The following is a 12,403-nucleotide window of genomic DNA, read 5'->3' on the forward strand; positions in this document are numbered from 1 at the left end:
AATTCATGAATCGTGGGGTTTTTGACTCCCAGAGTATATAAATTGTTGGGGTTCTAAATCCTAGAATTTGTGCAGTTATCAATTTGTGGGTTCAAAACCCCCGTTAGCAAACCCCCGCTATTGGTACCAGGGGTTGGAAAAAAAACCCTGCAACATAATTGTGGCACACCTAATTGTAGGAGTTTCTGCAACTGCCATAAAACTAAGTTGCGGGGGTTACTGACCTCCGGAATATGTAATTTTAACCCCCAGATTTTAAGTATTTTTTTGTAGTGTTTAATGACATTTTAGGCCTTTCTCCTTCAAAAATATTAGTATCCGTATCCATGCGTTGTGCGGAGATTAAAAATAAATAATTTTAGAAACATATAATATATGAAAAAACCAACTAAAACCCTATGAATTGAACTTAAGAATAAACTTACATATCTAAAAAAAACTAGTTATACGCACTACACAAAAACAACTTTTAGCGGCAATAAATATTAACATTAATAAAGAGCGTCAAAGTTTTTATTGGCATTAGTTAAGTGTCATTAAAATTAATATCGCTAAAGACTTTAGGGACATATATACAAAGAGTGCTAATATAATTGCCGTTGGTGATCTTTGAATATTTTTTGTTGTCTAATAAAATTGTGACAAATTGAGTAATGTATATTATTTTTATAAAATATAGAATATATTTAAATTTTGATTGACTATTGTTTTTCCAACCCTCTCATAAAAAATAAATTTGATCCTTGCCCAAGTTTTTCTGCAGAATTTTCTCACTCAAAGATAGCAAAACCACTAGATATTATTTCATTTTCATATAAAAAAAAAAAACCTTCAATGACAACATTAGGTATATTCTTTAACATCAATCTCTGAATAAAGGTGGTCGTCTCCGTTTACCGCATAATTTTATTAAAAAAGATGAATGCGGAGGAGCTGAGGCGGCTGTTTCAGATATTCGATAAGAACAACGATGGACATATAACAATGAACGAGCTAAATGATTCGTTGGAGAAAATGGGTATATATATTCCGGATTGTGAGTTAGGCCAAATGATACAAAATATTGATGTCAATGGCGATGGATATGTCGATTTTGATGAGTTTAGTGCACTTTTTAAGATGATTTTTATGGATGATGATGAAGATGAAGATGAAGACATGCAAGAGGCATTCAACGTGTTTGATCAAAATGGAGACGGATTTATCACAGTCGATGAGCTAAAATCAGTGTTGGGATCCCTCGGACTCAAACAAGGGGGAAACGTTGAGGATTGTAAGAAGATGATTAACAATGTGGATGTTGATGGAGATGGAAGGATTGATTTTATGGAGTTTAAGAGGATGATGATGAGAGGTGTTGGTTTTGCTAATTTTACTTAAAATTATATATTAGTTTGAACCATGTACAAAATAGCTAACAAATATTTTTTAAAAAACAAAATCAATATTCTTGATTCACTAGATGGTATACACACCTAAATAGTGTTAGAGAATATTATTTGAGGTTATGTATTGTGTTTTATAAGAAAAAAACCATCTAAATGAATTCATTTTGATATATTTACTTTACAATTTGAATTTGTTAGTTTCCACTAAACAAGCATGACCTAATACTTTGGTATATTTGCTTGGAAATTGTTTTGAAGAGGGTGAAACATTTGAATAACAAACTTTTCCTATCTGTGAGGGGTGGATTGGATAAGATCCTTCAATCCTTAAAACAAATGTTTGAGTCCTAAGTTATGAGAATACAAATTTTTGGTTGAGAAAGTGTTTCTCCACCAATGTGACACAAGTCTTACAAATGAATATATCATATATTGTTGGTTATAAAATAAAAAGTATTATTTCATGTCCAAAGCATGCAACATAAAATAATGTCACAATTCAATCCAACGGCCCGTACAAATACCTACTCTATTCACTTAAATAGGAGAATTCTTACCTTCAAAACTGAAACATTAAATGCGAAATGAACAAAACATAATCTAATACCCTATTTAAAAGTAGAAAATACTCTTAAACTTGATTTTTAAAAAGTTCTTTTAAAGAAACATATCAATCTTTACCAAGAAGCTAGTCTAATCAGGTACAAGGTCTTTGAAAGAGTACAAATGATAGAAAAAATAAGACACAATTCACACCATAAAAAAAAATAGGAGAAGAAGTTATCACAGATCATCATCGTCTTCACCTATAAAATATCACTAAATCCTACAACCAAACTATGTCAAGTGGCATAACAAGAATAGTATCATTACAAACAACACATACTAGTAGCAGAAGGCATATCAACCGACTCAAATTCACCACATGCAAATAATCAAAGAAACATGCATCTTGAAGTTGAAGATGGTATTAGGACCCATATACTCTAATCCAAGTGACACCACCTCCTTCCATTGCAATTATTTAATTTACTTTTTGAGATTCATAATCGGAAAGCGATGCACATATTAAAGCTAAGAAAATATACTTCTTCCATCTCATATTAGTTGCTATAATTAATTTAAAAATCCAAGTCAGACCATCAATTTCGTTACATAATGTTAGACATCAACAATTCGAATGATAACCTACAAAAAAAAAAAAAGTAGGATACGAGGTAAAACTAGTACTATGAATAATAGGTAAAGTAGAAGATAAGATAAGATTATTAAATAATAACTAAAGAAAAAATGAGAAGAAAATACTATGGTAACGGCGCGATCACACCAAATAAGTCTTCTCACAAAATGAGACTTTTAGTCGTTATCTAATGATGAATTAATCGATATTATACAACAATACTATATTCCAACTTACAATGGAAAACAATCATTGGAAAGAAGGTGTTCAAATGCTTCATCCTCAAATTCTATGTCACATTTGATTATATTGAACCCAATCAACACTTGCTATAACTTTTTGTCTTAATTATATATATCCCAAATCCCTAATTAATATTGTTTTTAACCTTTCCCCTCTCATTCCCAAACAACAGAGCTTCTTTACACTTGTTGTTGGCTTTTATTATGATGAGGGGAAAGAAACAATTAACAAGTATTCATTGCAAGAATAGAAACCAAAGCATGACTATCTATGACTTAGTCCTTAAAAGTATTCTTAGAGTTTGATCTCCTCCAATGAAGGTTGAAAGGTTATAGAATGTTTGAGGTGATCACCCACATGAATTTTGTGTTCTCCCATGTAAATCCTTCGAACTCCGTATTCATCAGCTACACTAAGGTGTTTGCAAGCATTCATATTGATCTTGACCCTCTGCTTAGCCCCAGCCACAACATGAACTTTCTCAAAGGCGACGAGTTGTTTTGTCTCCGTGGGATCAGGTGGGGTTGAGAAAATGAGGACCGCGTGTGTTCCATCCATGTCCCCTGTGTTTTTCACATCAATATGCATATCTATATCAAGTGACTCACAATTGGTATGTATTGTTCTCACTGTAGCTTTCGCTTTCATCAATGTTGTTGTGTTGTTCGATACAAGATCATGAGAATGAAGAGTTGGCACTGAAACAGTGATTGGTGCGGAGACTAAATGTTGGCTGAATGTTGTGTAGCTAATGCCAGCCCCAAATGGGAAAACTGTTGGGCCTTTGTAGAATCTATAGGTTCTACCGGGATACCCTTTTGATGGATTTGCTCTCATGTCCATGTTTGCCATTGACACTTTAGCTACATAATCTTGTGGATACCATGTCATTGGTAGCTTCCCCCCTGAAATATGCAAATTTACAAACTATTATTTGTATCACCAAATAAAATAAATTCAATCTTATTTTCCTTTTTAGTCTGTTTAAAAAAGAATAACCTCTTCTCAAATGTATATACCACTTGTGTACTGTGCAGTGTGACTATAAATCATTTCATTAAAGTTAAATGGTTAACAAGGTGATATAATCAAGTATATAACATACATATATACCTGGATTGGTTGCTCCAAATAGAACATCAGCAATGGCAGCTCCACCAGCCTGACCAGGATAGCCAACCCAAACAATAGAGGAAACACGAGGATCATTTTTGGCGAATGTAACATCAATGGGGCCACCGGACATCAAGACCAACACTACGGGGCCTTTAGAAGCCATAGCTACCCTAGAAATGAGGTCTTGTTGGTGTCCTGGGAGAAGAAGGGTAACTCTGTCTTTAGCTTCGGCTTCGATGGATTGGTCAAGTCCCATTACCAACACAGTGGCATCAGCATGCCTTGCAGCCACTTCTGCTAACCCAAAGTTTTGATTCCCTGGACAAGCTACTTCCATACATCCTTGTTGGTGAATTGTCCTTGCATATCTTGATATTCCTTGTAATGGTGAAATATAACCACATGGAACACCTATATACATATAATATAAAAGAGTATTAGATAAATTTTAATTTGTAATATTACATATCTTACCAAACTTTGGTGCATTCAGATGCGTTCAGATATGTCCAGATACATAAATTTGTTCTAGATATACATGGTATATCCAAGTGGATTCGCATGTATCGGGGATACATAACAAACTTCGCTCGCCACTCTCTTATGCATCTGGTATCCCATATATATGGATGCATAACAAAATCTCCTTCGCCTCTCTGTTTTTATTTCAGTTTGCAAAAGATACATGTATCTAAGTGTATCTTCTCAACTCTTAATTAGTAGTGGTAAGATACGTAATATATTCAAGACAATAGTTATGATGTTTTGTAGTAAATCTTACATATTCCTAACACCTTGGTATTATTTTGTATAAGATCAATTCCCCTTTGTAATTTATATTTATATAAATAAGAAAAAGAAGAGAGATTATTATATATGGAATATTTACCAGCATAATTGCCAATCATGGCAAGTGTAGCATCTGAATTGGGCCCAATAACAGCAACTGTACGGTGTCGTTTAGTGGACAGTGGAAGAGCCTGTCCAATATTTTTGAGAAGAACAATGCCTTCACGAGCAGCTTGAAGGGCAAACTGTTGATGGGCTGGACTGCACACATCTTTTGGGCCTAAATTTGCATAAGGCCCATTGGGCCCATCAAACATTCCTAGACGCATTTGGACTGTAATTGTATTGGCTAAAGCATTGTTGATTTCTACTTGTGAAACTTTGCCTGTACGGACAGCTTTATCTGTGTGGATGGCTAGGAAAGGCCCACAGTCCAAGTCCAACCCTATACGATCGTCAAACTAATAAGTGATAATTTAAGTATGAAACTTACATTTAGGAAAATAACAGAAACAAACCAGCTTTGATAGTGATCGCTGCAGCATCCTCAGGGTAACGAGTGTAATGTTGTTTCTCGAATAGTACTCCAACAGAATCACAATCTGATACAATGTATCTGTTTTACAAGGAAACAAGTTATTATTTAGTACAACACAACATGTACTATAGCTTCTATAATCATTCAACTACAATATATATATATTTGTGTCTAATTTTTCAACCATAGTGATTGGACATGATGATATCAATGATTAATCTAAAGTTCTCTTATTAATTCCCATATATTTGTTTTTGAGATTACATAGCACTTAGTTCATTCATATAACATCGCGGAATAATTAGAATGAACTTAATTTTTGGTACGAGTATTAATTAATTTTGATAGAGATATACATGTGTAATGATGACTCGTGTGATAACATGCAAAATCATTTTATCTCAATTCATAGAATTAACTTTATTTATCTCATCTCGTACCCGTTAAGATGCCATTGGTTACGAATTGTGTCACGTAGGAGAGTAGGGTCAGCACAAGATGGCTTTCCATTGATTTGGTTGTAAGAGCACATCACACTTGCTACATTACCTTCAACCACACATGCCTTGAATGGCACATTGTAAGTATCCTCTAAGTCCTGCATGCTTACCTACACATTTCAAATTTAAAATAAATACTTCAACATTATTTTCCCTCTTCTACAATTTGGCCTATGTGAATTTGCAACACTAAAAAACAAGAGAAAATGAATAAATGATACTATTATCATTATTATTAATAGTAATAATAATAATAATATGAGAAAAATAGCTAGCAAGAGTCTCATATAAACTAAAATTTCATGAATTTTATACTTACAATCACAAGTTCACATATAATAATAACTGACTATATATATATATTCAATATTAAAACAATTGAATCACTTGGCTCGTTTGTAGTGTGAAATCAATGGGCATTCGTGTGGCATGGGCCAAGTTGAGCCTCAATTAATGAGGCCAAATTATTTTTTACTTTTGAGAAACTTTTAAATATTATTTTTATTTTTGAGAAATTTTCAAATTTTTTAAAATATTATCGAGATTTGAACCTCGAAATTCCTATCTATAGTCAAATTAAGGTAAAATAAGTCAATTGCACCAGAATATTTATTACTTAATACTATTTTCAATGAGACGACTATAAATACATTTCAAAATATGAATACTCATCGAAGATAGTTTAGTAATTTACTTGACTCACTTTCTAAATAGTTTTTATTAATATAATGTTATTATATCAATCATTTATTATTTATTAATTTTTAAATATTGACACTACTTACAAAAGATTCTGCATATGTGGCTACTACACATACACATTCTTATAGATAGTTTGTATAAAAAGATATGTATAGAACTTTTCAAAATATTACTTCGCAGCATGTCTATTCAAGATGAAATTCCGTGCAAGCAAGAAAAAAAGAAGGTCTCAAATTTCAACCTCATGAGAGGATAAGGAAAAACTAATTAATTAAATAGATTAGGAAATCAAAGTAGTACTAATAAGATAAACTTATTTAAAATTTGAAATGTGTTACATAAATTGAAACGGGACGTAGGAGTAATTAGATATGGTTAATTACCTTAGCATTGAAGTGATAACGATCATAGCCATTCCAATCATCAAGGTCATAAGCCGTGTAGTGCTTGCAACAAGCAGCCACCTTCAACCGTGTATTGCCCCTACCGCCACCTCCTTGTAGTCCTTTTACATAGCTAACGCCATATTGTGCAACCAAATGAGGGTCTTCCCCTGGTGTTTCTTGACCCCTTCCCCACCTTGGATCTCTAAATATATTCACATTTGGACTCCAAAATGTTAGTCCTGCTGCTCCTCCATTATACATCGCTCTACCTTCCTCAGAAACCACCTTATGTCGTATCCAAACAAATCCCATATCACGTTAATTCATTATTCGGAAAACTTATGTGTATACTAGTTAACATAGCTATAGTTGTCTTAATTATACATTCGTAACTTACTTTTAATTATAATTATGTAGTTAGGATTTTTAGTTTTACGTATAATTCGAAATTTATATACTATAATTTGTCTAATTGTTTACACTGCTAATGTTTGTGATTGTATAGATTCGTTATTTCAAGTTTATATAAAATAATTGAATTATACAAATGTACCTGCAAATTATATAAATTTGCGAATTGTATATGCAAATCCGTCAATCATATAAATGACATAGATGTAGCTATAACCTGTAAATATGCAAATCGTAGCTGTGGAGTGTAATTAAATTTATTATGAGGTGTATTTGTGAATGTTGCAAAGAAAAATTGATTAGACTCTGCGGATCAAAGAAGTCAAATAAGAATTTGATACACTAAAACACATTCTTCGTTTAATATTATAATATTCAACAAAATTATTCTAATATTTAATCAAACCGTGACTTATATATAAAAAAAATGAAATGGAGGGATCGAGGAAATATATTAACATGATGAAGTATAATTAACGTTTGTCTGTCATTGACAATAATTTCTCTTGTAGGCTTCTTTGAAAGTGATGTAATTTAATTAGTCGAAAAATCCAAAAGAAATGAAGAAGAAAATAAGTGAAAGATAAAGACATTATTTTAAGGAAAGAAAAAAGTTGTGAATTGGAAAAACTTAACTCTTAATTAATTAAGACAAAGTTTACACTCAACAAATTAATAAGACGATTTGTTAAGTACTAATGGGACCCAAAACCAACTATTAACAAGTTTTGTCCTAATTTTCATTTATTACTTTTTCCATACAATGACAAAAGAAAAAGGTCGCGTTTTTTTATAGTGCTACTTATTATTATTATTATTATTATTATTATTATTATTATTATTTTATTATTATTATTATTATTATTATTATAATAATAATAATAATAAAATAATAATAATAATAATAATAATATGGGTACATTAAGTTGAAGAAAAAGGATATCAAATTTGGAATTTGCAGCTGTACAATATTTAGGAACTTTACGTCTTTAGAAATAAAATACTTTATTTGAAGTAATTAAGAGAACATAATCCCGGTAGCTAATCTCATTTAATTGTTAGGTAAAAGTTTCATTCACTTCCAAGGATAAATGAAGGAATGAACTTAATTATGTAAATAGCGATTTCTTTGAAAAATTACTTTCTCATTCCATTATATCATATTCGGTAAAATTACATAAATACATAATTTAAGTTATCATAATCTCTAAAATTTTCTATGATAAAAATATTATAAAATTCCTCTCTTAAATATATTTCTATCTATTTTTCGATTCATCCCTCTCCTTTATCCTCTCTAGGATATATCCCTCCCATTAAGTAATATCTCTTTTGCAATGTACTCCTTCTATCCCTAATTACTTGATCAATTTTCCTTTAATAGTTGTTCCTAATTATTTGATCATTTTGACAAATCAAGAAAGAATATAATAATTTTACCTATTATATTCTGAATTAATTAGTTTGAAAAAGGTATAATTTGTTGAAAAACTTAAATTTTTAATTCATCCACTTCATAATTAATAAGAATAAAATGGTAAACTTATTATGTCAATAATAATTTTTTTAATACGTGTATCAATTAAAAAATGTACAAACAGTGAACATATCAGGCAACCAAATAATGTATTTGAAAATAATGAAACATTTAAATTTTTTTGTAATTGAAAAAACCTTTCAATATAGAATATAATTAGCTTCTAAATATATAAAATTTTCTATATTAAGTGTGATAGAAGATGAATAGTAGTAATTGGTAAATTGTTTAAATTTGAATATCCATAAATATCATTATTATATTAAAGAATACATGTGGGATGTGGTCCATTCATATTTGCATGAATATTATTGAGACAAAGGAAAATGATAGCAACCTCCTCAACTTGCATCAACCATAACTTTGGCGTTTCCTTTCTTAATTTACTTCTTTGACGTTTTCTTTCTTAAATTTAATTCTTTAGCGTTTTCTTTTAAACTTAAAATTCTTTAACGTTTTCTTTCTAAACTTAAATTTTTTTGACGTTTTCTTTCTAAACTTAAAATTCTTTGCTTTTTTGCTTTTCTTTCTCTAGTACTATTTTTTGTTTAACATGAGTTTTGATATCTTTGATTTCAATATTTTTTTTTGTATTTGTAAAGATATTTTGCACAAGTTTTATTTTATTAGTTTATTATATCAAAATTGTATGTAATTCTTTTCATGTCGTGTATTCAAATAAATATATTTTACTAATTGCTTCTTTTTTTCATCCTAACCCTTTTCATGATCCCCAAAAGAAAGTACCTATCAAATTAGTAAATATCAATATCATCATTAAAATAATAAACATAAAATATCGATATCATGACAACAGAATCTCCCCATTTTCCACCCACTGCCAGTTGCAAGGACTTGCTTTTTGGCCAATCTTTTTCTTTTTTTTAAATAATATTTTGTGACCACAAAACAAAACATTCATGCATGTGTAGGCATGGCCAAAACCTTATCCTCTTTTCTTTATTATTATTATGATGATGATGATTGTTATTACTATCATTATTATTATTATTATTATTATTATTATTATTATTATTTCGTATACCTATTACTTTTTTCAAAAATAAAAACAAAAATGTTAAAAGGGTTCAATTTTATAGATAATATATGAATAGTAACTTATCTCATGGATGGCACTTTTAGATATTTGGTGTCTCAAAACATGATAATAGTGGATCCCTTTTCTTCTCTATTATATTTTGTTTTGTGGCCCTTTCTTTTAACTTCATATATTTGTAGTTAAAATATAAATACGATAAGTGTTACTCATCCAATCAAAAATAAAGATGCAACCAAATAACATCATCGTTCAAATAGCAATAATATTGAAAGCAAAATAAATATATAAATAAATAAGTAAATGTGTAACCATCGACCAATGATAATATGTTGACAATATATCACATGACAGTTAATAATAATAAAGTCCTAACTTTCATCAGTATATATAAGTCACATGTGTTGAGTCTACCTAACCTACTGAAAATTACTCTCTTATTCATTGACACAAACAAAATAAAACATTTAACTCTATTGGTGGTCTGTGGCCATTGTCCTCTAACTTATTAAAGAATATTATATAAATACAATATTCTAAAGAAACTATATAATATATATTTGAAATATCTTATCCTATTCATGCTAGAGTTTATTCATCATATCGACAATATTACTACAAATAAAGTTTTCTCCACCGCTAAATCATGGATAGTTTATACTACAAAACATAATTTTTTTTACAAGGTAAAAAACATATTCTAGCTAAAATAGTTGAAAGTTTTATATTATTTTTCTCACCAATTAAATTAAAATAATTATAAAAATAATCATCGCACTTTATATTTTTTTTGAGAAAATAGTGAAAAATCATGTGAGTGAGTTTAATTTATTAAGTCATTTTCATATAAAAGATTCATTTTCTATACGTAGTGATAGCAACATAATATCAAATTCTTGTTTGTATTACCTATATGTGAATTAAAATATTTCGATAACATAAAGAGTGGATATGTATATATATCCAAATTAATTATTCTCAATTTATGTGATATACTTTTTTTGTTTTAGTAAGTTCCAAAAATGAATGATAAATTTTACCCTTAAGAATCACAAATTTTAAAATTTTGTATGGAATCAAATGTAAAATGACTTACCCGGCCAATTTCTTCCCACAAAGTGGCGTTAAATGAAGCGGCAGTAGTAATAACTTGTGGGAAGCTGGTGGCTCCAGGGAAGGCGCCACCAAACTTAACACCGTATCCGGTGTTGGAGACACCGTGCAGTGCCTCCGACCACCACTCGTATCCACTGATACCCAGCCTTTGAACTGGTGCAGCATTGTTAACCAACAATCTAATCTTCTCCTGTAACGTCAATCGCGCGATCAAGTCTTGTACTCGAACGTGTATTGGTAGAGATGTTTTGCAGAAACGTAGGTTTCGTGTCCCTGCGTTTGCTGGATCGCATGCAAATGGCTGCCGTGACTCGCCGGAATAAGCAAATGCAAGGACAAAAATAATGAGAATAAAATATTTTTCATTCATTATTGTTATGTATGTATAGAAAAATGGAAATAATTATTGTATGTAAGTATGTATCTGTAGTATTATTGGAATTAAGGAGAATTATAAGGGTATATATAGAGGAGGTTGCGTTTAAGATGTTCAAAATGGCGTATGAATATATATATATATATATATATATATATATATATATATATATATATATATATATATATGAAAACGAAATATGATATGGTAGGTTATCTTTGAGTTCTCTTATCTATATGGATGTGTAAAGTTAATGATGACTAACTTATAATATCGTACAAGGATTCAACTCCTCTCCATTTCTATTTAATATTCTTATTTTTTTTGGATGTTTTTATTTAATGAAAGGTGTATGCAATGAATTAAAGTTAATAGCTAAGATTTAAACTAAAGCAAGATTATGATTATTATTTAGATATAACAAATATTTCATATGTTTCATATAGAATGATTTAGTTTGAACCAATATCGTATCGAATTATGATTTAGCAAAAGTCTAGTCAATTTTAATATCACAATTTTAGACAAGTAATAAAGTAACGAACAGAGATTTATTAATGTTCTTTATGTTTATGTGAATTCAAAGTGTAAGCACTCCAAAAATTTCTAAGCTAAGACTGGAATTATTTTTTATTTGCGTATAAAATCGATTGAATGATTCTTAAATTTATCTTAGGTGTTAAGGTCAATTTCTTAGTGTGGAACAAAAATGAGATAGAATCATAAAGTCACAAGAATCCCCTAGTACAACTTGAGTTGAAAGTTTTCTTATCGATTGAGTTTATATAAAAATATTCTACATAGGTCAATGTAAGTTCAAGCGATCTTATCTATCAGCATATAAAGAATTATGTGGCCTATGACCGATCAAATTAAGATCGAATTATGTGGCCTATGACTTATCAAATTAAGGTCTATGTGTCTTCTCTGCCTCATTTTGTTTCAAGTTTAGAGTAAAAAGTTTATTATTGTTTTACCAACGACTACCACAGAGTTTTATGAATTCTGTGTTAGATTTTTTTCCCCTAATCTCCTCATGCTTATCTGAATTTCATTCTGGGGCA

General features: G+C 30.1%; 2 protein-coding genes across 3 annotated transcripts; one reads left to right on the forward strand and one right to left on the reverse strand.

Annotated features, from left to right (window-relative positions):
- Positions 1 to 841: 841 nt before the first annotated feature.
- On the forward strand, positions 842 to 1,560 carry LOC101254659 (calmodulin-like protein 7). The gene has a single exon (XM_069291115.1). The coding sequence runs from the start codon at positions 919 to 921 to the stop codon at positions 1,378 to 1,380; it is 462 nt and encodes a 153-aa protein (XP_069147216.1). The 5' UTR covers positions 842 to 918; the 3' UTR covers positions 1,381 to 1,560.
- A 1,165-nt stretch (positions 1,561 to 2,725) lies between these two features.
- Positions 2,726 to 11,398, reverse strand: ARF/XYL1 (alpha-L-arabinofuranosidase/beta-xylosidase). Of its 2 annotated transcripts, none has more exons than XM_010314716.4 (7): positions 7,396 to 8,011; positions 6,840 to 7,127; positions 5,695 to 5,864; positions 5,235 to 5,332; positions 4,817 to 5,161; positions 3,925 to 4,338; positions 2,726 to 3,716 (listed from the first exon to the last, which is right to left on the reverse strand). In XM_010314716.4, the coding sequence occupies exons 2-7, from the start codon at positions 7,101 to 7,103 to the stop codon at positions 3,106 to 3,108; spliced, it is 1,902 nt and encodes a 633-aa protein (XP_010313018.2). In that variant the 5' UTR covers positions 7,104 to 7,127; positions 7,396 to 8,011; the 3' UTR covers positions 2,726 to 3,105.
- Between the last annotated feature and the right edge of the window lie 1,005 nt (positions 11,399 to 12,403).

This window comes from Solanum lycopersicum, chromosome 11 (genome assembly GCF_036512215.1).
Source record: "Solanum lycopersicum chromosome 11, SLM_r2.1".
Taxonomy (NCBI): Eukaryota; Viridiplantae; Streptophyta; class Magnoliopsida; order Solanales; family Solanaceae; genus Solanum; species Solanum lycopersicum.

Coding starts and splice junctions, on each gene's coding strand:
- LOC101254659 (XM_069291115.1), top strand. CDS start 919: ATGAATGCGGAGGAGCTGAGGCGGCTGTTTCAGATATTCGATAAGAAC.
- ARF/XYL1 (XM_010314716.4), bottom strand. CDS start 7,103: ATGTATAATGGAGGAGCAGCAGGACTAACATTTTGGAGTCCAAATGTG. Junction 5,865..6,839: donor GTTATCACTTCAATGCTAAG/GTAATTAACCAT, acceptor TGAAATGTGTAG/GTAAGCATGCAGGACTTAGA. Junction 4,339..4,816: donor CATGATTGGCAATTATGCTG/GTAAATATTCCA, acceptor ATATGTATATAG/GTGTTCCATGTGGTTATATT.